The 22,788-nt window shown below is 51.2% G+C and overlaps 1 protein-coding gene across 1 annotated transcript; it reads right to left on the reverse strand.

The window, feature by feature from the left end:
• Positions 1 to 1,276: 1,276 nt before the first annotated feature.
• On the reverse strand, positions 1,277 to 22,115 carry GGT5 (gamma-glutamyltransferase 5). Its single transcript, XM_066609815.1, has 11 exons — positions 21,988 to 22,115; positions 19,938 to 20,027; positions 18,049 to 18,244; positions 17,132 to 17,292; positions 13,754 to 13,900; positions 13,246 to 13,382; positions 10,200 to 10,390; positions 8,720 to 8,817; positions 7,387 to 7,499; positions 4,616 to 4,726; positions 1,277 to 2,847 (listed from the first exon to the last, which is right to left on the reverse strand). Exons 1-11 carry the CDS (start codon positions 22,034 to 22,036, stop codon positions 2,701 to 2,703), a joined length of 1,440 nt encoding a protein of 479 aa, XP_066465912.1. The 5' UTR covers positions 22,037 to 22,115; the 3' UTR covers positions 1,277 to 2,700.
• Positions 22,116 to 22,788: the final 673 nt, after the last annotated feature.

Consider the following 22,788-nt stretch of genomic DNA (forward strand, 5'->3'; position numbering starts at 1 on the left):
CTGTTTTGCCTGTTTGAACTCTCCCACCAATCCATTCTGATTAATGAACTCTGGTGTGGTAAGCCAGGGAGAAAAACTGCTCTAGAACCTAAGAACAGCCCTGCTGGATCTTGCCAAAGGGGGCCCATCTAGTTCAGCTTCCTGTGTCTCACAGTGGCCCACCAGATGCCCCAGGGAGCACGCAAGACAATAAGAGACCTGCATCCTGGTGCCATCCTGGTGCTTGCTACCCCTTGCATCTGGCATTCTGAGGTGGCCTACTCCTAGGAAGAGGAGCTTGCACATACTACGGCTTAAAATCGGTGACGGGCTTTTCCTCCATCGATCTGTCCCATCACTTTTGAAAGGCATGTAGGCCTTCAGATGCCATCAACACATCCTGTGGCAAGGGGTTCCACAGATAAATTAAATAAATATTTTATTTCTCCGTCTCTCCACCATGCATAATTTTGCAAGGCACTATCAGATTTTTCCCTCCCCTTTCTGGTTTCTGGCCTGTTTTTGGTTGCACTGGTAGATGCTTTTTACCAGGGAATAGACATGGAGGTGGGGCGAGTGCATACCCCTTGGTTCTACTGGGCCTTTCAACCACATTCATTGACCATAGGGCCCTGCTGGATTGGGATTCAGAGGCATTGGTTTATGGTGGTCCATTCTGGTCAACAGATTGTAGAAGGGGCAGTGGAGGATTCCTGCTCTGCACCTTTGACCTGTGGCATACTGCCAGAATTTGCTATGGTTGGTGGCTGGACTGGATGACCTTGTAGGTACCTTCCAACTCTATAAATTCTATTATCTCTCTTCTGCTGCCATGTCAATCAGTACATACATGAGGCCACTGAGGGAAAACAGCTGGTGTTGAATGCTCTCCTTAAGCCAATGACACCAGCTGCTGGGCAAAGAAATCTTTTCTTTTGCCTGTTCTAACTTTTCCGACACTTAATTTTAGTGACTATCCCCTGGTTCTGGTGTTGTGCGAGAGGGAAGACATCATCCTTTCCCCCACCTCCTCAAAAGGCTGTGGTTCCAGCCACCATCCCAGCCAGCCTTCTGCTTTCCTGGATGACTGACTTGGTGGGAAGCCCAGCCAGCAGACAAACCACTGAAGTGGGGAGACCAATTCTGAGGCTTTCCACAGCTACTTTTTTCAGCCTACACTCAACCTTGGTGTGGGGCAGGCGTACAGATTGGGCATGTGCCTCTAGCCCCCAATAAGACCCTTGCAAGTCCTCCCACTGTCCAAAACTGGCCCCTCTACAACAGCCAGGAAACCAAAACAGGTATAAAATGAGTTTATTAGGAACAAGAACAACTTTTGCATCAAGGAAAAGGTTCAGAAGTCTTTGGGAATCTCTCTTCAGCCAGTGCAGCCTTTCCTTCTGTATCCACAAGCCTGCCCAGCCACCCACCCAGCCAGAATCGCACACTGCTTTGGTAGGGAGCTTTTCGGCCTGGATCTGAGCTTGCACCTGTGTCAGGCTTGCTGGCCAGCAACAGGAGTCTCCACTCAAAACAGGAGACTGGGAAGCCAGGGAAGAGACCTGGGACAGACAGCACAAGCACAGACACAAGCACTCGCACACAGCAGGGACACAAAGGAAGGCACCAAACCCCACACAATACAGGAGGCTGCCCTGCACCCTGAGCTTACTAAAAAAGACTCCCCCCATAGCAGGGAAGCGACAATAAAATGCCTCCATCTGGGAAAGCAGGGAGGGCCAGGCCGGTGCTAGTGCAAAAAGAAGCCAGCAATAGTACGGCGACAGGCAAGAATGTGGCAGAGAGGACTGGTGGCCGTGCAGGGGGCAGACCTGGTACAGCCAGGCCCTTTGGCAGCTCCACAGAGCCAGGCATTTGAGGAGACCCTCGGCTTGACCAAGGGACAAGTCCAGAAGCAAGGAGGAAAGTCCACACCTGGCTGGACTGGCAGGTGGGCCGGTTCCTTCCAGTGCAATGAGAGGCCTTGTTGCTCATGGCATGCTCAGCCCCCCCCCCCCCAAAATAAACCAGTCTGCCTCAATCCCAGGAAGCTGCTCCTGCGATTCAGGGTTCCATTCGGGCAAATGCTCTTGGAAACCCAAAGCCACGTTAATCAGCCAAAAACTGATGAGAGAGAAAGGAAGAAACCTTCCCGCCCTGGAAGGGGGCTTAAAATCCCAAAGACAACAGGCACACGGCTCCTTCTCCACCAAAGGCAAAATACCACGCAACGTCTGCCAACTCGGGCCTCGCCAACAACAGCCTGGCCCCTTTGTGGTGGACCCCTGAGGACCCCAATCAGGCCCCACCCTGCTGCCTTCACAGTATGCCAAACCTTCAGGCTGCTCCCCCACTGATCATTTAGGGAAAAATCTCCTGTCGGCTCAGTGTCAGCTCTTTTCCCGGAATGGTCAGCTGGCAGCCAGGACCAAGGATCCAAAGTTCGGAAAAGAAAGACCAGGCCCAGCTCTGCACTCTCAGACGCAGAGATCAGAACAGAAGGCAAATGCAAGCGGCTGATTTTTGGTCCAGTTCTCCATCTTCCAGGCAGCTGCTTCCATTTGCAAACACAACTCCAATGCAAACATGTCAGAGAAACAAGCAGTGAGGAGAATCTGGGCACGGCCTGTTCCTGGGACCCGCTGCCAAGTCACAGAAGGGGGTAGCAACGTGTCAGGAGGACAGCAGGCAGGTGGATCCTCTGGGGCACCCCCCATAGCACTAATAGCCAGATGCCATCCCGTTCTTGCGCACGTCCGAATAGGGGAAGATGCAGGGGCCGTCCTGAGAAATGCCTTGGACCACGTTCAGGGACAAAGCGGCTTCGCGGATCCTGTGTCCCCTCCTGCGCAATTCCGCCACAACGTCCTACGAGCAAAGGACGCGAGAGTTTAATTTGCCTGACGAGTCTTCCTGTAAAGCTATTTGGAGGCGACACATGGCCAAAGAGCCCTTCCTGTGGGGTGGCCATCCACAGCAGTGGCATTCGGGACATTACAGTACTCAGTGGGCAAAGCAGAGTGGGGGCAGGCAGCTCTGACCCACAGGGCCCACCCAGACTCAAGCAGAAAGGTCTCCTCCTTGAGCCCCACTGAAATGAAGGGGGGCCCTTGCATTTTAGATGCTTTCTCTCCCCCCCAAAAAATTATATGCAGAGCATACTGAACACCTACACGCAAGATGCAACATTTTCTTACCCAAACGCGGCACTAAATAATCCATAAGAGAAGGAGGAAAAAGGAAACCAGAAGATTAGAAACCCTTCTCGACAAGTAACAGCTACGCTAAACAGCTATGGCCGGCTTTAAGCCAGTTGGGCTCCTCGCCTAAGGGTAGGCTTCGATTTTTACTCAATCATTTCACAAAACAAATGGTTTTGTAGCTATTGTTTTGCAACTGCTTTTCAAAGACAATCTGTACATTTTGTTGGTTGGCTTGTAGGTTTCCATGAATGCAATTTTATATTCCAATCGCTTGGATCCATTTGGTCCATTCACTCGCATGCACTTTTCAAGCGCACATTTTGATTGCTTTCCATTCTACCCTAGAGAGATAAAGGCTAATTTTATTGATCTCTCTTAGATCCTACAGACCTTGGCTGTGAACCTGCCCCCCCCCCACAAAAAATGTTTCCAGTGGGGCCCTGCAGCTCCTAAGGCTGGCCCTGAACATAGCCAAAGGCTGTCTTGCTCACAGCCCTGCAGAAGCCCCTGCTTTCCCCAGCCTCTTCAGATCATTCCAACTCGCCCACCACAACAGAAGCAGCCCGAGGAGAACTGCACACAAGCTCTCCCACCCTGCAACTCTGGCATGCGCGTGTTGCTCACTCACTGGGGCAGGGGCAGTGGGCTCCCCAGCATGATGTGCAGCTTTGTGAGCCTGCCATTGAAATATGTCGTTGCTGCCTGCTTTCCTGCTCCAGACCCAAATAAAACGTCCATCCTGGTTTGAATAAAAGGAGGGCCAGAGAGGACTATCCTGATACACCTCCTGTCCTTCCCATCCACTCAGTGCAGGTGGAATATTCTCCTGCATTCCGAGCCTGACCAGGAGGATGCCCCTAAGAACGTAAGAAGAGCCCAGCTAGACAAGAGGAAGGCCCACCTAGCCCAGCTTCCTGTATCTCACAGTGGCCCACCAGATGCCTCTGGGAGCACACAAGAAAACATCTGCATCCTGTTGCCATTCCCTTGCACCGCGCATTTTGAGGTAGCCCTACTCCTAAAACAAGGACATCTATTTATTTTATTTATTAGATTTTTATTCTGCCTTTCTCCCCGAAGGGCACCCAAGGCACATTGCACATATCCATCATGGCATGTAGCCTGTGATGGACTTTTCCTCCATTAGTCTGTCCAATCCCCTTTGAAAGGCACCTAGGCCAGGGACCATCACCACATCCTGCAGTAAGGAGTTCCACAGATTAATTACTCACTGGGTAAAAAAAGTATTAAGTCCCACCTGCTCACCAACCCACCTGCTCTTGCCTGGAGCCTGGCAGGGAACTGTGAGGCATGCAAGGGGACAGGGGAAAGGGGAAGACCGGAAGCACTGATTCCTTGAGGAGCAAAGCCACATGTGCCTCCACTCCTGGGCCTCCCAATCCAGAGAGGAATGGCTGGTCCGCGTGCCTCACCTGACGGAACCCTCTCTCAAACTCCAACAAGCCAGCAGTGGTGGCAGATAGAATCGGGGCCCGAATCGCCCTGTCCAGGTCGTACCCGAACCACAGCTTGTTGGCAATCGCCTGCAATAAAAAGAGCCCATCAGACGTACACAAGAGCAGGGGCCAGCCACAAAAACCAGTGTGGGAAAGCAGTGCTGGTGACGAGGCTGCCCTCTGCCCATTAGGAATCTTGTCTCTGCTGGGTGGCCCCAGGCCAGCCCCTCCCCCTCAGACTCAGCCTTCCCCATTTGCAAGGTGGGGCAGTGCTTCCCCATTTCACAGGGCTGCTATAAGGACAACATCCGGACAATACACGTGAAACACATGGTTACCAAAAGAGCCTGGTTTTGATGTTTAGGGGAATTAGTACACCTGGTCTATTGGAACACTGGGACCTTAGATTGGATGCGAACCAGTGTTCTGCAGAAATCCCCTTTACTTAAAGAAGAGACTGAGAGAAATATTCCAATAAATGATTACAGCTTTATTAAAAGGGACACAACTTAGATATCCAAAAGAAATCAGTACAGGACTATTGTAGTGCCCTAACCAGAGTGCCCTATTGTGGTGAGTGCAGCGTTGTGTGAGTGTATTTGGTGCATCCAAAGAAATCAGAAAGAAGAATGGTAGGGAAGGATGCCAGGGATCCTTGCTCTGCCAACCCCAGCTGCTGGCTAAAGATGGGGAGAGAAGGGAACAAGGGGGGTGAGGGAAGAGAAAGAGTTCAAAGCACAAGGCACGGCTACCTGTCCGGACGTCTGGTCTGTGAGCAGCAGTTTCTGTGAGCAGCATGCGTGGATGCCCCGGAGAGTGACCCTGTGTTAGGGCACTCAGGAGAGTGACTCCATGTTTGGGCACTCAGGAGAGCGACCATTTGCTAGTCAAACCTCCTTAGCATTTGAGGATATTGAAAAGTTGCTTACATGCAAGCAGAATGTTTGGGGGATAAATGTGTAGCTTAGGGTGTTTACTTTTAATGTACCAATAGGTAACTTGGGTGTGAATGGAGGGAATTCCTCTTAATCAACCAGGATGCAGGTAAACGGGGCTAGCAGTGTCAGCTAAAATGCATATTAGCTCTTTGGTGCCAGAGGATGTCTAGCAACTTTAAGTGAGGTTTAATGCAAAATACAGGCGTACAGAAGTTACTGGAATTGCGGTCAGGAAAGCAAACACCAACTGAAGATACAACGGAAAACTGTCTGACAGGATTACTGAGTTTCATTCAGCTAGAGATGTCAGCTTCCTTCCAGGATGTGTGATTGTGAGGGGAGAAGAGGAAATACAAAAACAAGAGTCTGAGCTTGACCAAAGTGGGAATGAGGCTTGCAGGCCAGTGTTTTCTGGGAGAAGAGTTCATTTTGCCTGCTGGCATCCATAGATGAAGGCCTTGATATCACAGTAGCATAACCAGAAATACAATAAAATGGGGGGGATTTTCTGGAACAACATTTGCACACAATACACACGCTAAGTGTTCATTCTTCTTCTTCTTGATAGCCAAGGAAAATCTCCCTGTTCAGAGACAGCAGGCCTCCAGAGGTGAGGAGACAAATGGGAGCCCCCACACTCACGCCCTGCTAACGAGCTTTTTGGGGCATCCACCTGACCACTGTTGGAATCAGAATGCTGGGCTACTGACATTTCTATTCCACCTTGAGCTCTAAGAAGCTCAAGGCAGCACACATGTCTCTGCCTCATGCTTTTATTCCCACAAGAACCCTGCGAGGTAGGCTGAGCTGAGGGAGAGGGATGGGCTGAAGGTTCAGCTTCATGGCTTCGCTCCACACTCACACCAGCAAGATGGCTCGGTTTGACCTGATCCAGCAGTCCAACTGGATTTGTGATGTGCAGCCTTCCCACAGTTATTCACGCCTCTCTTGCAAGAGGGGGAAAGTGCAGGATACCAATGCTTTAATAAACAACTTCCTGTGAACCCGACACAGCTTTAGAGCCATGTGTTCTGCACGTACTGCACTGACAGCCAGGATGGGGCAGTGGTTTGGGAGGGTCTTAAACCTGGAAAATCCAGGTTCAAATCCCTGCTCAGCCATGAAGCTTCCTGGGTGACCTTGGGCCAGTCACTGCCTCTGTCTCCCCTACCTTGCAGGGTTGCTGTGAGGACTAAGGAGGGGAAGAACCATGCACACCACCCTTTGCTCCTTGAAGGAAGAGCAGAATAAACACTGTGCTTGGCACATGTTGGGACAACCTGCACATGTGTCCAGTCCACTTGCTGAGCTGTTTTCCCACACGGCCTACAAACTGGAAGCTGCCCCAGCTCCTTGACCAGCCTCCTTGCCTCTCTTAGCCCTTGATCTGCAGAGTGTGAGGTCACCCTGTGCAGTTTTGACTGCAGGCAAGAGCATTTCTGAAAGTCGCCAAGCAATCCAAATGCATTTCTGCACTTTTCCCAGCAACACAGCCTGCTGGAGGCTGGGAGGTTACCCGAGTATGGGGTACAAGCCATGATGTGTATGCGCAACCTCCTGATTTTAGGAATGGGTTAAGTCAGAATGCCAGATGTAGGGGAGAGCACCAGGATGAGGTCTCTTGTTATCTGGTGTGCTCCCTGGGGCATTTGGTGGGCCGCTGTGAGATACAGGAAGCTGGACTCGATGGGCCTATGGCCTGATCCAGTGGGGCTGTTCTTATGTTCTTATGAGTTTAATTTAGGGTCCCAGCAAGGGTGGCCTTGGTTACAATGAGCCCAGGCAAGGCACCAAGAGCTGTCCACTCACCAGGGTCAAGGCGGGGACAATTGACTGGCCCCCGGAGCCGCCAATCACCAGCTTGGACTGACCATCCCTGGAGATGAGAATGGAGGGTGCCATGGAGGAGGGGGGCATCTCTCCTAAAAACAACAGCAAAGAAAAAAGAGGAGCAAGAAGCAGGAGCTGCTCGCGCGACGGTCGATGCCTCTTGAAGAAACAACTCTGTACAAGCTGGATATGGGGCGGGACGTTCTGCAAAGGCATGCAGAGTGCAGAACTGGGCGGGCAAAAGCACTACGTTCTTGGGAATCTTGTTCTCAGCCCCCCACCCACTCAGCCCCTGTGTTGGATGAAAGGATTATAAACAGAATCCATCAAGGTCGGGTCATCCTGTACCTCTTTGCCGGAAGACAGCCAGAGAGGCAAGGCGTTCTGCTGCAGGCTCCGGCTGGTTCATCCATCAGGCCCACCAATATCACCCAGGGCAGGAGGCATCCACCTGCCCACTCACCTCCACACTCCTCATCTTCCTCCCACTCCTGGTGCAGTGGGCCCTCATGATTTGCAGGAGATCCATTCCAGGGAATCCATACAGAAGTCTACAAATGCTGGAATCCACAGGGGGGGCCCATTGCGGCACCACAATCACTCACCTGGAGGCCGCACAAGTTGCATCGTCCTCCCAGACTCCTCAGAAGGCCTCCCAGATGCAGCCAGAAGCCACTTCCAGCTCACACCAGCGTCTTCCAGTCACGTCCCCGAGGTGTTCCGAGGTGGGGCTCCCTGAGAGCAGTCTTTCCATGCCTCAGAACACCTTCCAGATGCGACCAAAAGTAACTGGGGTGAACCGGAAGGCCTTCCGAGGCCCTCTGTGGCACAGGCAGGCCCAGCATCCACACATGCTCAAATCCACAGGTGCCAAGCCTGCGGATGAGGAGGGCTTCCTGCATTGGAAGAGGGGGCAGAGGTGCAGAGGACAGGAGCCTGGTGTGTGAGCAGGCACTCCGGCCCACCACTCTTCTGTTCTCTGGGCTTCCTCTTCTGCTCCAGGCAGTGGGAGGAGCACATGATCGCCTAAGGGGAGCAACAAGCGGCCCACTGCCTTGGGGCAGCCCTGCTGGCAGGAAGGGAGACACTCTGGTCCCTGCTGTGAGCCAGGGGAAGAGGGGCTGCTGGGTAGTTCTTTACATTACGACCGTCTGCGGTCAGAGATCTGCTAAGCTCAAAGTGCACCTTCAGAATAAATGAGCAGCCCAGATTTCTGGAGTTTGACGATTATGCAGACCCCCCAGATTGCAACAATATGCTGCTCCAAGCATGCGCCGTTAGAGGGTGTGCTTTACAGAGGGTGGGGGCTCACCTGGAGAGACAGTTTTGCTCGACTGCTTCATGCAGAAGTCCACAAGTTCGTTATTTAAGATGATCCCAGTTTGGTCAGAATACACCATCGAGCCAAACCTAAAAGGGGGAGGAAAGCACAGCGGTGAAGGCGTGTCCCTTTGTGGGGATCACTTTGTGATCTGCAGCAACTTTTCTGCTGGGGGGGAACTGAACAGGCTGTGCAGTCGTCCCCCCTGTTCCCCCCACGCCTCTGCTGCTGATGCCTGGCTCCCAAAACTGCTCTTCATTTTTGAAGGACATGAGTTGTGAAGATGCATCGCAGCATCGCCTGTCCCAGGCTGGTTGGCCAGCTCCAAAAGATAGTAGCCTGAGCTGCCGCTGAGCTGGGAGGACACTACCCTCCCCTGGGGCTTGTTGGTCAAGGGCTGCTCCCCGACTGGTTGGGGACAGGGCTGGAGAAGCGCCTTGCTCCCAGGATCAGCCCAGCATCTCTCTCTTTGGGGCAACACAGAATCCTCCTGCAGGTCCGAATTAACAAGAGAGAAACAGGACTGGATGTCGGGACTTCCCCAGGAGGGCTGGGGAATTAGAGGCAACACTTTGACTATCTGCCCCTAGGGCCGGCTTGAAGCCAGCTGGACCAGTTGCTCCCAACTGGGTCCTACACCAAAGGGTCGTCGCACACCAAGGGTCTCCCCGCACTAGGGTCATCTGTTCTAGTCTTGTCAGATACACACAACAATACATTGCAACAGACACTTAACACCCCACTGCAAGCTTTATTAATTATTAACATTTTTACTCAATCATTTCACAGTTCACTAAAGCAAATGATTTTGTAACTACTTGTCAAAGGTTATCTACACCTTTTGCCTGTTTACTTGTGGGCTGACATGCCTGAACTTTGATATTAAAAAAGCTCAGTTCCATTTGGTCCAGGAACTCATGTGCACTTTTAAAAGTGCGCATATTGATCTCTTTCCACCATACCAGAGAGATCTAAAGTCTATCATAAATCGTATTTATATCTCTAAGATTCTACAGACCTTGGCTGTGAACCTGCTGGGTCCTTGCCAAAAATGTTTCCAATGGGGCCCTGCAGCTCCTAATGCTGGCGCTGTCTGCCTCCCGCCCCCCAATCCTTCCAGTGCCTTCCTTCTTTGGCCCCCACACCCACCTTTCATACCTTCCTCTCCCCAGCTTAACCCACCCTTCCTGCTGGCCAGGGAGGGGGTGCAGACCCTGCAGTTGCTCGACAGCTGCAGGAGAGTCTTCAGCCTGGCCAAGAGCTGCTCTTGGCTCACTCAAGGCCACCTGGCCAGGCTTGGAGGACCTCAGCTCACCACTAGCCTTTTGCCCTTTCCGTACCCAGCTGGAGTGGCTGCTTTCCTCCTACCCCTGGTTGCTGCTTGTGGACTCATTTGAAGCATGTTCTCCCATTGGAGGAACATAGAAGCTGTGGAAGGACGCATGCCCCCCGCCCAGCCCCCCCTACTCACGGGTGGTTGATGGTGCTGGTGACTGACACGGCGCTGCCATCTTCAGCCAGAACTGACACATGGGAGGTGCCAAACGTCCCCATGCTCCTCTGGCTGAGGTTGTAGTGGGAGGCTGTGTGGTTCCCTCTGCCATCGATCTGCTGCCTGGCATGGTCAGCAAAGGCATCTGAGATCAGCTCACGAATCCTGCCCTGGAAACAGAGCGCATCTCGGTCAGGCAAACCTGCCAAGCCAGAAAGTGCCTCAGCAAGCGCGTCGCCTGCCCCAAGTTAAAATGGGGACTTTGGCATTCGTGGAACACACTGCACCAGGCACACCAAGAGGAACAGCCCCACAATCTCTCCAAAGAGCTGACATCTTTGCTCAAAGGACAAATACCAGGTACATCTCAGGTGGACCCAAAAACATTCAGGGATGTGGGTCATCTGCGCCTGCAAGCAAAACCCTCCAAGTTGCTACAGCCAGGTCGTTCCTCCGCAGAACATGGCCGGATTAGAGCCCCCACACTTAACAACAACATTGTCAGCAAAGGAGATTGTGATTGTGCAACTCTGAGAACAGGAAAACCATCCAGCAGTTCTGGAATTTGCTATGTCAGGGGTTCCCAAACTTTTTAGCAGCAGGACCCACTCATTAAAATGACACTCTATCAGGACCCACCTATCTTCATGAGGCTTTTAAATAAGTGATCTAGAAAGAAATATTTTTTTAATTTTTGCTTACATGTCATTATTTATTTATTTGCCAAAAAAACAACTTGATCCATTTCTTGTAACAAGGTAGCCCTGATGAATAGCCTCAAGACTTGAGGATAAGCCTCAAGACTTAACCAGCCTTCACCTGCCCCCCACTAACTGTCATTGATGAACATGATGGGGGGAACACTTCAGAAAAAAGACACTCAGAAATTGATCACCCTACATTTACACAAGCTTGCAAACTGGAGGAGCTCAGCTCTTTGCAGGGCAGTTAGCAGCTATCTGATTTTTGAATAGCTACAGGGCTTGAGGGCTACAGTTATTCAGTGGTTCTCAAACTTTTCCAGCCTGCGGCTCCCCTGATCCTTGTGGCCATTAGCCACGGTTCCCCATTACATCACCCCACCTCAGTTACCCCCAAAATGGGGATGAAGGTGTTATAATTATACACTAGAATTATACACTGCTTCGGGAGGGGAAGACTGTTTTGTGTGTATCTGCTAATTGCAAACTGATGCAAACTGAGACCTAGAGATTGTTTGGCTGCAATCCTAAGCTCATTTTTCTGGGAGTAAGTCCCATTGAACACAATAGGACTTACTTCTGAGTAGACCTAGCTAGGATTGTGCCTTTTGTCTTACAATAGCAGCCAACCTTACAATAGGAGCCAAAGGATCTCCTCTATGGAGAACTCGTGCAAGGAAAGCGTCCTACAGGTAGACCACAGCTGCGATACAAGGACATCTGCAAGAGGGATCTGAAGGCCTTAGGGATGGACCTCAACAGGTGGGAAACCCTGGCCTCTGAGCGGCCCGCTTGGAGGCAGGCTGTGCAGCATGGCCTTTCCCAGTTTGAAGAGTCACTTGGCCAACAGTCTGAGGCAAAGAGGCAAAGAAGGAAGGCCCATAGCCCGGGAGACAGACCAGGGACAGACTGCACTTGCTCCCGGTGTGGAAGGGATTGTCACTCCCGGATTGGCCTTTTCAGCCACACTAGACGCTGTGCCAGAACCACCTTTCAGAGCACGATACCATAGTCTTTCGAGACTGAAGGTTGCCAATACAAATAGCAGCCAACCCCCTGCTAACTGGTAAGAGGCACTTTTTCAAGTGGGTGCTCCTCTTTTATTAAGCAGGAGGTGAGTGTCTTTTCTAGTGGCTGCCTGCTGGAGTTGCATCTTTTTAGACTATGAGCCCTTTTGGGACAAGGAGCCATTTGTTATTTGATTTTTTTCTGTAAACTGCTTTGGGAACTTTTTGTTGAAAAGTGGTATATAAATACTGTTAATAACAACAACAACAACAACAACAACAACATGGGAAGTACCCCTCCAGGAGGCAGAAGGAAAAAGGGGGGTGGCTGAAAAGGAATGGGTATTTTCATTTTTTTAATCAATTTTTGGAGACAAAGCCATCAAGAGTGGCTTTTTTCTCTTTTTTGAAGGGGAAGGAAAAATAGAAAGGTGAGGATCCTGGGTTAAGCTGACACAGACCCCAAGCCTATGTAGGTCAGCTCAGAAGTAAGTCCCATTTGAGTCAATGGGGCTTACTCCCAGGAAAGTGTGGTTAGGACTGCAGCCACACAGAGCAAGATTACAACTCACCCCCAGAGTAGATGGGGGCTGCTCACACACATACACCCCAACATGCGGATGCCACCCCTGTTCCCCCCAGGCAAGATGGAGGAATGCAGGCTGGGGCATTTGGACACCCTCCCCCCCCCCACTATGAGCAGACTGGGCTCCCTCCTTCCCAAGCGGAGGAAAGCACTGCTTCCCTCCCAGTTTGAAGCCCGCCAAGAGCGAGCCCTGTGCTGATGAGATGCTAGCTGCCCAGCCAGCCTTCTCTCCCACCTCCCCCTACCATGTTTCCCATGCCCTCCCCACCCCACCCCACACTGCCCCACCCACCTCATTCACAGCTGAAGAAAAGCAGCAAGTAGGGAGGTGGCAGGTGCAGCGGAGCAGAGCATCTCAGCTACTCTACTCTACTACTACTAGGTCCTGCAGCTGCTGCTACCTCTCTCCTGGAGGCGCCTCATGACGCCCCTGGCAGCTGGCCGTGCCTGCCTAGGGAGCCGGGACGCACAGACCGAATACCTCAGAGTTATAGGATCTTTCCGTTACCCATGGTTTCATTGAAGGTTCTGTGGGACCCACCGCAAATTGAGTCCCAACCCACAGTCTGAGAAAGGCTGTGCTACACCCTTCAAGTCCTCCGACGTGCACGTTACAAACCTATGTCAAGGCATTTGGGGATGGGCCTGCTACAACATTTAGGAGATAAGCAATTGCCCTCGTGACGCGGTTGCAAGGAGCAGGAAGAACCCGCCGGCCCCAGGCCGCCCACCTCTTCAGCTCCGGAAAACTTTGGGTCCTCAACTTTGGGTCTCTGGCCATTGGCGAACTTCAGGGCTTCAGCAATGTAGTGATATGCAGTGGCACTGCCACCGGGCGTGCTCATGGACTCCTTGGTGAAGTTGAACCCTGAAAGGCAGAAAGAGGCAGAGATGTCAGAATGCCATATGAAAGGGAGGGCACCAGAATGAGGTCTCTTGTTATCAGGTGTGCTCCCTGGGGCATTTGGTGGGCCGCTGTGAAATACAGGAAGCTGGACTAGATGGGCCTATGGCCTGATCCAGTGGGGCTCTTCTTATGTTCTTAACTACAATTCCCAGGAAGCCTTGCAGATCTTCTTGTTATCTGGCATGCTCCCTGGGGCATTTGGTGGGTCAAAACCTGGGTCGCGGTCCACCATCCACCATCTCTCGCTCCAAAGAGAGTCATGGTGGGGAGCAGAAACGCCCCCCCCCCCACCAAACAAGGCAGCACTCAGCAAGCTGGGGCTCTTCCCTTACCTTTCAGGACATTGAGGATAAAGAAGATGATTGGTCCCGCCGCAGGTTCAGGGGCAGAATACATGGCATAATTACCCAGGGAAATGTTCAGTGCCTTTACCACCCTGACCTGATAACTGCCGAGATCGTCTAGTGTCAAGCTGCCACCTAGAAAGAGGTCAGAGGAGGGCAGTGAAGGGGCTTGCAGATCCTGCATGTGATGATCAAAATGTGCAGAGAAAAACCAGTCAGCATCTCATTGTGCCCCCGACGGTCCCATCAGCTGGATTCAGAGAACAAACGGGCTGTGCCTGGGATGACCTTTGAGATACACGTGCAAGTTACTACAGATCGGAGCTTCTAGTGATCAGCTGCACAGGTTTTGTGCAAGGCTAGCAACACCTTGCCTCAAAGGTTCCCACCCTGCCTTTCAGGCAAAGTGTCCCCAAGACAGATTACAGACAGCAAAAGTACAGAGCTCTCCCCCCCCCAAAGGCCAGTGACCCCTTTCCACTCACTTCTGGTGCCTGAGGGTAGCTGGCAGGCACAACAGGGAGAAGCAGCTCCTTCTCTGGGCCAAAGAGTGCCCTTTTCACACTCCTTGGGAACATTTTTGAAAGTAGGAAAAACAAAATCTGTCTTCACGGCAGAAGACCTCGGGCAGATACCGCTGCCCGAACGGCCCCTCCTAACCGAGGAGTTAAGTCAGATAGAGGTTAAAAGAGAAGATGTTTCAGACCTCATTGATAAATTAAAGATCAATAAGTCACCGGGCCCTGATGGCATCCACCCAAGGGTTATTAAGGAATTGAAGAATGAAGTTGCAGATCTCTTGACTAAGGTATGCAACTTGTCCCTCAAAACGGCCACGGTGCCAGAAGATTGGAGGATAGCAAATGTCACGCCTATTTTTAAAAAGGGAAAGAGGGGGGACCCGGGAAACTATAGGCCGGTCAGCCTAACATCCATACCGGGTAAGATGGTGGAATGCCTCATCAAAGATAGGATCTCAAAACACATAGACGAACAGGCCTTGCTGAGGGAGAGTCAGCCTGGCTTCTGTAAGGGTAAGTCTTGCCTCACAAACCTTATAGAATTCTTTGAAAAGGTCAACAGGCATGTGGATGCGGGAGAACCCATGGACATTATATATCTGGACTTTCAGAGGGCATTTGACATGGTTCCTCACCAAAGGCTACTAAAAAAACTCCACAGTCAGGGAATTAGAGGACAGGTCCTCTCGTGGATTGAGAACTGGTTGGAGGCCAGGAAGCAGAGAGTGGGTGTCAATGGGCAATTTTCACAATGGAGAGAGGTGAAAAGCGGTGCGCCCCAAGGATCTGTCCTGGGACCGGTGCTCTTCAACCACTTCATAAATGACCTGGAGACAGGGTTGAGCAGTGAAGTGGCTAAGTTTGCAGATGACACCAAACTTTTCCGTGTGGTAAAGACCAGAAGTGATTGTGAAGAGCTCCAGAAGGATCTCTCCAGACTGGCAGAATGGGCAGCAAAATGGCAGATGCGCTTCAATGTCAGTAAGTGTAAAGTCATGCACATTGGGGCAAAAAATCAAAACTTTAGATATAGGCTGACGGGTTCTGAGCTGTCTGTGACAGATCAGGAGAGAGATCTTGGGGTGGTGGTGGACAGGTCGATGAAAGTGTCGACCCAATGTGCGGCGGCAGTGAAGAAGGCCAATTCTATGCTTGGGATCATTAGGAAGGGTATTGAGAACAAAACGGCTAGTATTATAATACCGTTGTACAAATCGATGGTAAGGCCACACCTGGAGTACTGTGTCCAGTTCTGGTCGCCGCATCTCAAAAAAGACATAGTGGAAATGGAAAAGGTGCAAAAGAGAGCGACTAAGATGATTACGGGGCTGGGGCACCTTCCTTATGAGGAAAGGCTACGGCGTTTGGGCCTCTTCAGCCTAGAAAAGAGACACTTGAGGGGGGACATGATTGAGACATACAAAATTATGCAGGGAATGGACAGAGTGGATAGGGAGATGCTCTTTACACTCTCACATAATACCAGAACCAGGGGACATCCACTAAAATTGAGTGTTGGGCGGGTTAGGACAGACAAAAGAAAATATTTCTTTACTCAGCGTGTTGTCGGTCTGTGGAACTCCTTGCCACAGGATGTGGTGCTGGCGTCTAGCCTAGACGCCTTTAAAAGGGGATTGGACGAGTTTCTGGAGGAAAAATCCATTATGGGGTACAAGCCATGATGTGCATGTGCAACCTCCTGATTTTAGAAAAGGGCTATGTCAGAATGCCAGATGCAAGGGAGGGCACCAGGATGAGGTCTCTTGTTATCTGGTGTGCTCCCTGGGGCATTTGGTGGGCCGCTGTGAGATACAGGAAGCTGGACTAGATGGGCCTATGGCCTGATCCAGTGGGGCTGTTCTTATGTTCTTATGTTCTTAAAATCCAGTGGGTCCTCTGCGTCCTCAGGGGATCATTTCCATGACCCCCTACAGATACCAAAATCCAGATGATGAAATCCGTGGGGGCCAAGGTCTTAGTGTCACCATAAGTTACCTGGAGGCGACACTGGCCTCCCGACTCCTCAGAAGTCCTCCTGGACACAACCAGGAAGCCACTTTGGTTGATGGTGGCAACTTCTAGTTGTACTTGGGCACTACTTTGTGGAGGCTGGGAGACCGTGTGTGATCTCCCTGCACCTCAGAACACCTCCTGGATGCAACTGGAAGTTGTCAAGGTGAACTAGAAGAGGCTTCCAGTCATGCCCGGGAGGTCCCCAGAGGCCCTCTGAGGGACAGACTTGGCATCCATGGATGCTGAAACCTCCAGGTGCCGAGTCAAGGATAAGGAGGGCCCACTTTATAGCAAGCAGCATCTCCAGGATTTTAAACACCTGCTTGTCGAGACCGTTTTCAGTGGGAAAGCAACCTGGACGTCCAGAGGTACACCCCTCTTCCCACCACTGATTTAATCCAGAGTGGTCACGATACAACCTGCAGAGCTTTACAGCTGCTGCAGAAGAGGAGACCTACAGCACAACCCGATACGTGTCTACACAGAAGTCCCACTGTGCTCAGTGAGACTCATTCCCAGGAAAGTGGGCATAGGATTGCTGCTTTAATTGCAGCAACTGTTACCCTGCACATGCCTGATCTTGTCTGATCTTGGAAGCTAAGCAGGGTCAGGCCTGGTTAGTACTTGGTTGGGAGACTGCCTGGGAATACCGGGTGCTGTAGGCTTCTACCATAGTCTTTCGAGACTGAAGGTTGCCAACCTTTAATTGCCAGGTGTGATCTAGCCTACCTAGGGAAGTGCTCAAGCTATTTTAGAGAGCAAGGAGGAGGTCTGGCAGCAAAAGGTGGAGAAGGGCAACATTGCTGGGGGGGAGCATGCAGCAGTTCTCTACCTTGTTTCCGCACATCTGCCACCAACTTCCTAGCTGTCTCCCCGCTGTAAAATTCTTTGGCTCCATGTTCCCCCACGGCTCTCAGTGTCTTCACCAGGGCTGGCCAGTGCAATGTTTCTCCAGGTTGTAAGATAGCACCATGGGCACTGAGAAACAATTTGCTGAGAGAGAGAGAGAGAGAGAGAGAGAGAGAGAGAGAGAGAGAGAGCGCGCGCCCAATATCAGCTTTGGGCTCCGGGTTCAAACAGTAGCAGAATCTGCAACCAGAACTGGTCATTTGCCACCAGAAATAGGTCAAGGGCAGCACTGTAACAGAGCCTGGAACTTGAGAAAGTTCAGCATCTTCCTCAAGGTCTAAGCACATACATCTGAGACATAGAGAATGATGCATGGAATGGATAGACTTGGAAAGAGGAAGTTCTTTTTCCACTTGCACAACACCAGAACCAGGGGCAGCCACTAAAACTGAGTGGCGGGAGAGTCATAACAGACAAAAGGATATGTTTTTTATGCAGCGTGTCATTAGTCTGTGAAACTCCTTGCCACAGGATGTGGTGATGGCGTCTGACCTGGATGCCTTTCAAAGGGGACTGAATAGATTTATGGCGGAAAAAGCCATCACAGGATATAAAGCATGATGGGTATATGCAACCTCCTGGTTCTAGAAGGGGGCTGCCTCTGAACGGCCGGTGCAAGAGAGTGGCAACAGGATGCAGAGATCTTGTTGTCTTGAATGTCTTGAACCCTCCCAGGGGTGGGAGCCACTCTGGGGGGCCACTATGATATACAGGAAACTGGACCGGATGGGCTTTTGGCTGATCCAGTGAAGTTCTTCAGGAAATGAGGAAAGGGCTTGGAGAAAGGTGGCCCCACATGGGCAGCACCTCCCAGGGTTCCTTGGGACTGGTTTCCCTTACCTCAAGGAGGAGTTTCTCAACTCGTGCTCCAACTGGGGGTGGCTGAGAAAGCGATTCAGAACCACGGACATCTCAACGCCGGGCTCAAGGAATTTGATGGTTGGTTCAAACAGTGCCTTCCAGGGAAGCCTGCCGTGGCGTCTGTGGGCCGCTTCATAACCACGCAGCTCGCCCGGCACTGCGATCCACTTGGCCCCTGTGCAGGCAAGCGTAATGTCACTAGCTGTGGTGCAGCCACATCACAACCGTGCCTCGTTGCGCTGTTAAACGCACGGCGCTAGCAGGTGGGCAGCTGCCTGTCCTGGACACCATCACAGCCTCGGGACCCATGGACACCAGCCCACAAGGTCCTTGCTGACCCTCATTGACCAGGGCAGTTTGGCAGCGCTGTTGGGGTGAAATGCGCAACAGGAACGTGCTTTTAGCTGCCTTGGATGCCTTTGGGGAGAAAGGCAGGGTATAAATGAAGTAAATAAATAAATTTTCACAGCTGGAAAATATTTTTTTACCCAGCATGTAATTAGACTGTGGAACTCCTTGCCACATGACTTGTTGATGGCATTTGGACTAAATGCCTGAAAAGGGGACTGATTTCTAGAAGAAAAGTCCGTCACAGGTTATAAGCTGTAATGGGCATGTGCAGCTTCTTGGTTTTAGAAGTAGGCTGTCTCAGAATGCCAGGTGCGAGGGACTGGCCACAGGATAGGGCATTTTGTTGCCTTGTGTGCTCCTTGGGCTGATCCAGAAAAGCTCGCCTTGTGTTATTATGTTCTAGTCAGCCCGAAGGAGAATTACAAGGGAAGAGTGTCTGCCATCCAACACTGTCCCTCCCCACAGTCACACTTCTTGCATTATATTTTGGGTACTCACAAGTAAATCCAACTCAGTAAATGTCTCCCACAATATTTAATTATTTAGTGTGGCTTGATTAGGAGCTATGAATGGACATGGGAGAAAACAGTGATCACAAAATAAAAACACATAACACCGCTTTCTACTCATTTTTGTCAAAAAAAAATAAAATTAAAAAAAATTTGCAAAAAAAACACTGTTTTCTAACACCTCTATGTATTGGTGCCTGTTGGGCAGGACTGTGGGGGGGGGCCTGTGTAATGACTGTGGCCGCATCTACTGACACTATACTACCTACAACACCTCCCTAGTACACTTTTAAAGCAATTATAATTTAGGGCGCAATCCTGACCCAGGTTTGTGCCGGCCCAGGAGGGTTGCAAACATGCCGTAAGGCACGTATGCGCCTCCTCAGGAGTTGGCTAGGCTAGTGTGCCTCCACACTGATGGAGGCACTGAGCCTTGCGTTGGCCCAGCTGGGCCGACGCAAGGCTCTGAGGTAGGCAGAGAGGGAGTGGGGAGGAGGCGGGAAGGAGGTGTTCCTAGGCGGGGGGAGGGCGGGCAGCCCCAGAGGTGGGTGGGCAGGCAGGGAGTGGGAAGTGGGACTGAGATCCAGCAGTTAGGTCGGATCCCAACCCCTGTTCCTGGGGAGACTGGAGCAGCTTGAAGCTGCTCTGCTGTCCTTGGACTTGCACCGCCTCAAGAGGTGAGGAGACCCATTGGGGGAAAGGCACCTTGCCCAGAGGTAAGGGGGAAAGTTTTCCCTTTCCTCTGGCTGAGCCGCTTTTGGCCCCTATCCTGCGCTGGATACAGCACAAGCCTCTTGACTTGCCTGTTCCATAACACCACTTTCTACACTTTTAATTTGGAAAACACTGGAATCTACCAAAAAAAACCACACCTTTTTTCCCACCTCCACCAATGAACAAGTTTTGTTCCATCCCCCTGTGTGGGGACTTCGGTTCCTGGTCGCTTCACATTTTTTCTTTCTTTTATGTCACCCAACAATTACAAAATGCAATAAGCTCCATTATTACCTGGGAGAAAACTGTCCCGACAGTCATTCAGCAAATCTGGGGCCATGGTCTTGGGGGCTGTTTCCCGAGCATTGATCACCTCCACTTCTCCTGGAAACAAAAAAGGAACAACATAACCTCTTCTTCCTGACCCATCAGGGTTTTCTCTCAGAGCACCATGTTTGCGCAGACATGTTGAGAAGCGGCACCCTGTTGACAGGATCCCCCACCCGCAGCGGCCTGTCCACAATGCGGGTGGAGGAGACCCCGTGGAACTCACTGCCACAAACTGAGTTCTTTAAAACAGGACTGAAAAATTCAGTTAGGAGAAGAGATCAATACCTTAGTACAGTGATTTTCAACCTTTTTCGTCTCATGGCACACTGACAAGGTGCTAAAATTGTCAAGGCACACCATTGGTTTTTTGACAAGCGACAAGGCACACCATGCTGTTGGTGTGTGTGTGGGGGGGGGTTCACATCCCCCACATCTCCCAATGGCCCTATTAAAAAATGACCCTCCCACAATTCCCATGGCACACCTGCAGACCATTCGCAGCACACCAGTGTGCCATGGCACAGTGATTGAAAATGACTGCCTGAGTGAGTTCAAGACTGGATGGCGGCTGGGGGCGAACCTTCTCTGTAGTGGCGCCACAACTATGGAATTCTCTGTAGTGGTGCCACAACTATGGAATTCCCTACTGGGGGAATACAGAATTGCCCCTCCTTCATGGTCTTCCAGCGAGGACTCTGTTCCGTCTTGCATGTGGGTGATGTGTTGTTGCCTGTCTCTGTAGCTGGTTACAGATAATTGCCTCCCTCCAACTGGTTGCATTATCCTTCTTGTGATTTGGTTTATTGTTTTATATATTGCATATTTTAATCTGAACTGTAAGCTGCTTGGAGCATTTGCTTTGGCATCAAAAAGGTGGGATATAAATCTTTTCAATAATTAAATAATCAATCATCAATGGTGACTAGTCCTGATGGCCATCAAAGGAGAGTCTGAATACCAGCTGAGGGTGGCAGTGTCAGGAAAGGGCAGGTTGTCTCCTGCCTCTACACTTCCCCATTGGGGCAGCTGGTTGGACAGTTTATTTTTCCACACCCCCCCCATTGGCCTGATCAAGCAGTCCTTCTGATAGCCACCAGCATTGGCAGATACTCCTGATAGTACCCAAGCACACTCCAGAATTTGGTTTTTTTCCTCTCTCTCTCCAACCCTTCAAGTGAGTGCAGGTTACTAACAAAGACTTTTACATTTTTAGCAATTTCAAAAGCAAGATCATTTATTTATTTAAATAAATTTATAAATAAATTTATATCCCGCTTTATCTCCCAAGTGGGTATTCAACATGGGCATTAAAGTGGGCATTAAAATGACTGGGCTGCATTGTTCTAGAGCAGGAGTGTCAAACATAAGCCCTCTGGGCCAGATGTAGCCCACGGAAGCTCTTTATCCGGCCCCTGTGATAACTGAGCTGTCCCAGTGCTGCCCTTTCAGCAGTGCCACTACTGCCGAGGCTCTAGGAGGGAGAGATGGAAGGAGACCTCAGAAGGCAAGGAAGGCCTGCCCCTTACCTCAATGCCCAAGAAGGATGGGGGTGGGGGTTCAGAGGTGTTGGGAGAGCCCAATTATCACATGGGCCGCCCTTTCTGCAGTGCTGCTTCTGCTAAGGCCACCTCTCAGCTGCTGAACTGCAAAGTGATGCTCTGGCAGAAGCGGCACTGCGGAAAGGGTGGCCTGCATGATACTGATCTCTTCCATATCCTGAAAATCTGATCCAGGTTTGCACATTTTCTCTTCAGTCACTGGAAGCTGATGAGTTTCTCTGTGAGATCCAAGTGCTTATTTTATCTGCTTAATGACGTCACTTCCTGCTTAAGGACATCACTTCTGGCCCTCAGCAGGCACCATGAATGCCATTTAGCTTGAACTCATTTTGTATAGCCCACACCCCTGCTCTAGAAAGTCAAAGCAAAGGTGCACCCTTGGCCACACAGCTGACACCTTCACCACCTCATCAGGGTCCCCCTGCAGAGCTGAGGGCTTCCCCAGTCATTCTTACCTGTGGATGCGTTGTAGATTGTGAAGATGACACCTCCACCCAGGCCCATGCTCTGGGGGTTCAGGACTGAGGTGCAGACCAAGGCGGCGATGGCAGCGTCGACAGCCGAGCCCCCCTGTCGCAAGATGTCCCTGTGGGGTGCAGAGAGAGAACGTCAACGCACTGCAGATGGAATGGCTTCACACAACACAACGCCTGCCACGTGGGAAAGTGCAGAGGCAGGCCAAGAACCCAGCAGCACCATGGGTGCTAAGCACAGATGCCCACATACCAAGGCAATGGGGTGGCTGCAGCTTCACGCACCCCATCAGCCCTCAAGCCATGCCTTCCTCCTGGGCACAGGCCCCAGAAATGGGGGAGGGGGGGACACATGACTGGAGCTCCTAAGACCCACCAGATGGGCCAAGTCCTCCCCCCACTGGGACTTTGCCAGAAAAAACTGCTGCTGTAGTCACAGTTAGGGAGAGGTGCAGCTAGTGGCATACGAAGAGGGTGACTGGGAGGGGGCCAACACTGGGTGGGTGCCAGGCTGTGGGGGGTGTCCAGGAGGCCATCCCAAGGTGGCAGCGGTGACACTAGCTGCAGCCATGATTTGGCTAGCACTGGAAGCAGCAGCCCGCAAGAGAAGCCTGTGTATTGATATGATTATATAGGCATTATATATACACAAAGATCACGAAAAGAAAGTGTTCACTGCCTGCGCTTCTTCTCTGGCCATTATTATTATTCATTTCATGACACGACTATTACTGGAAATAATTTGGTCCTGGGGTGGGGTTTGCCAACTGTTAATGTGCCTCG

The sequence above is a fragment of the Tiliqua scincoides genome, chromosome 14 (assembly GCF_035046505.1).
Source record: "Tiliqua scincoides isolate rTilSci1 chromosome 14, rTilSci1.hap2, whole genome shotgun sequence".
Taxonomy (NCBI): domain Eukaryota; kingdom Metazoa; phylum Chordata; class Lepidosauria; order Squamata; family Scincidae; genus Tiliqua; species Tiliqua scincoides.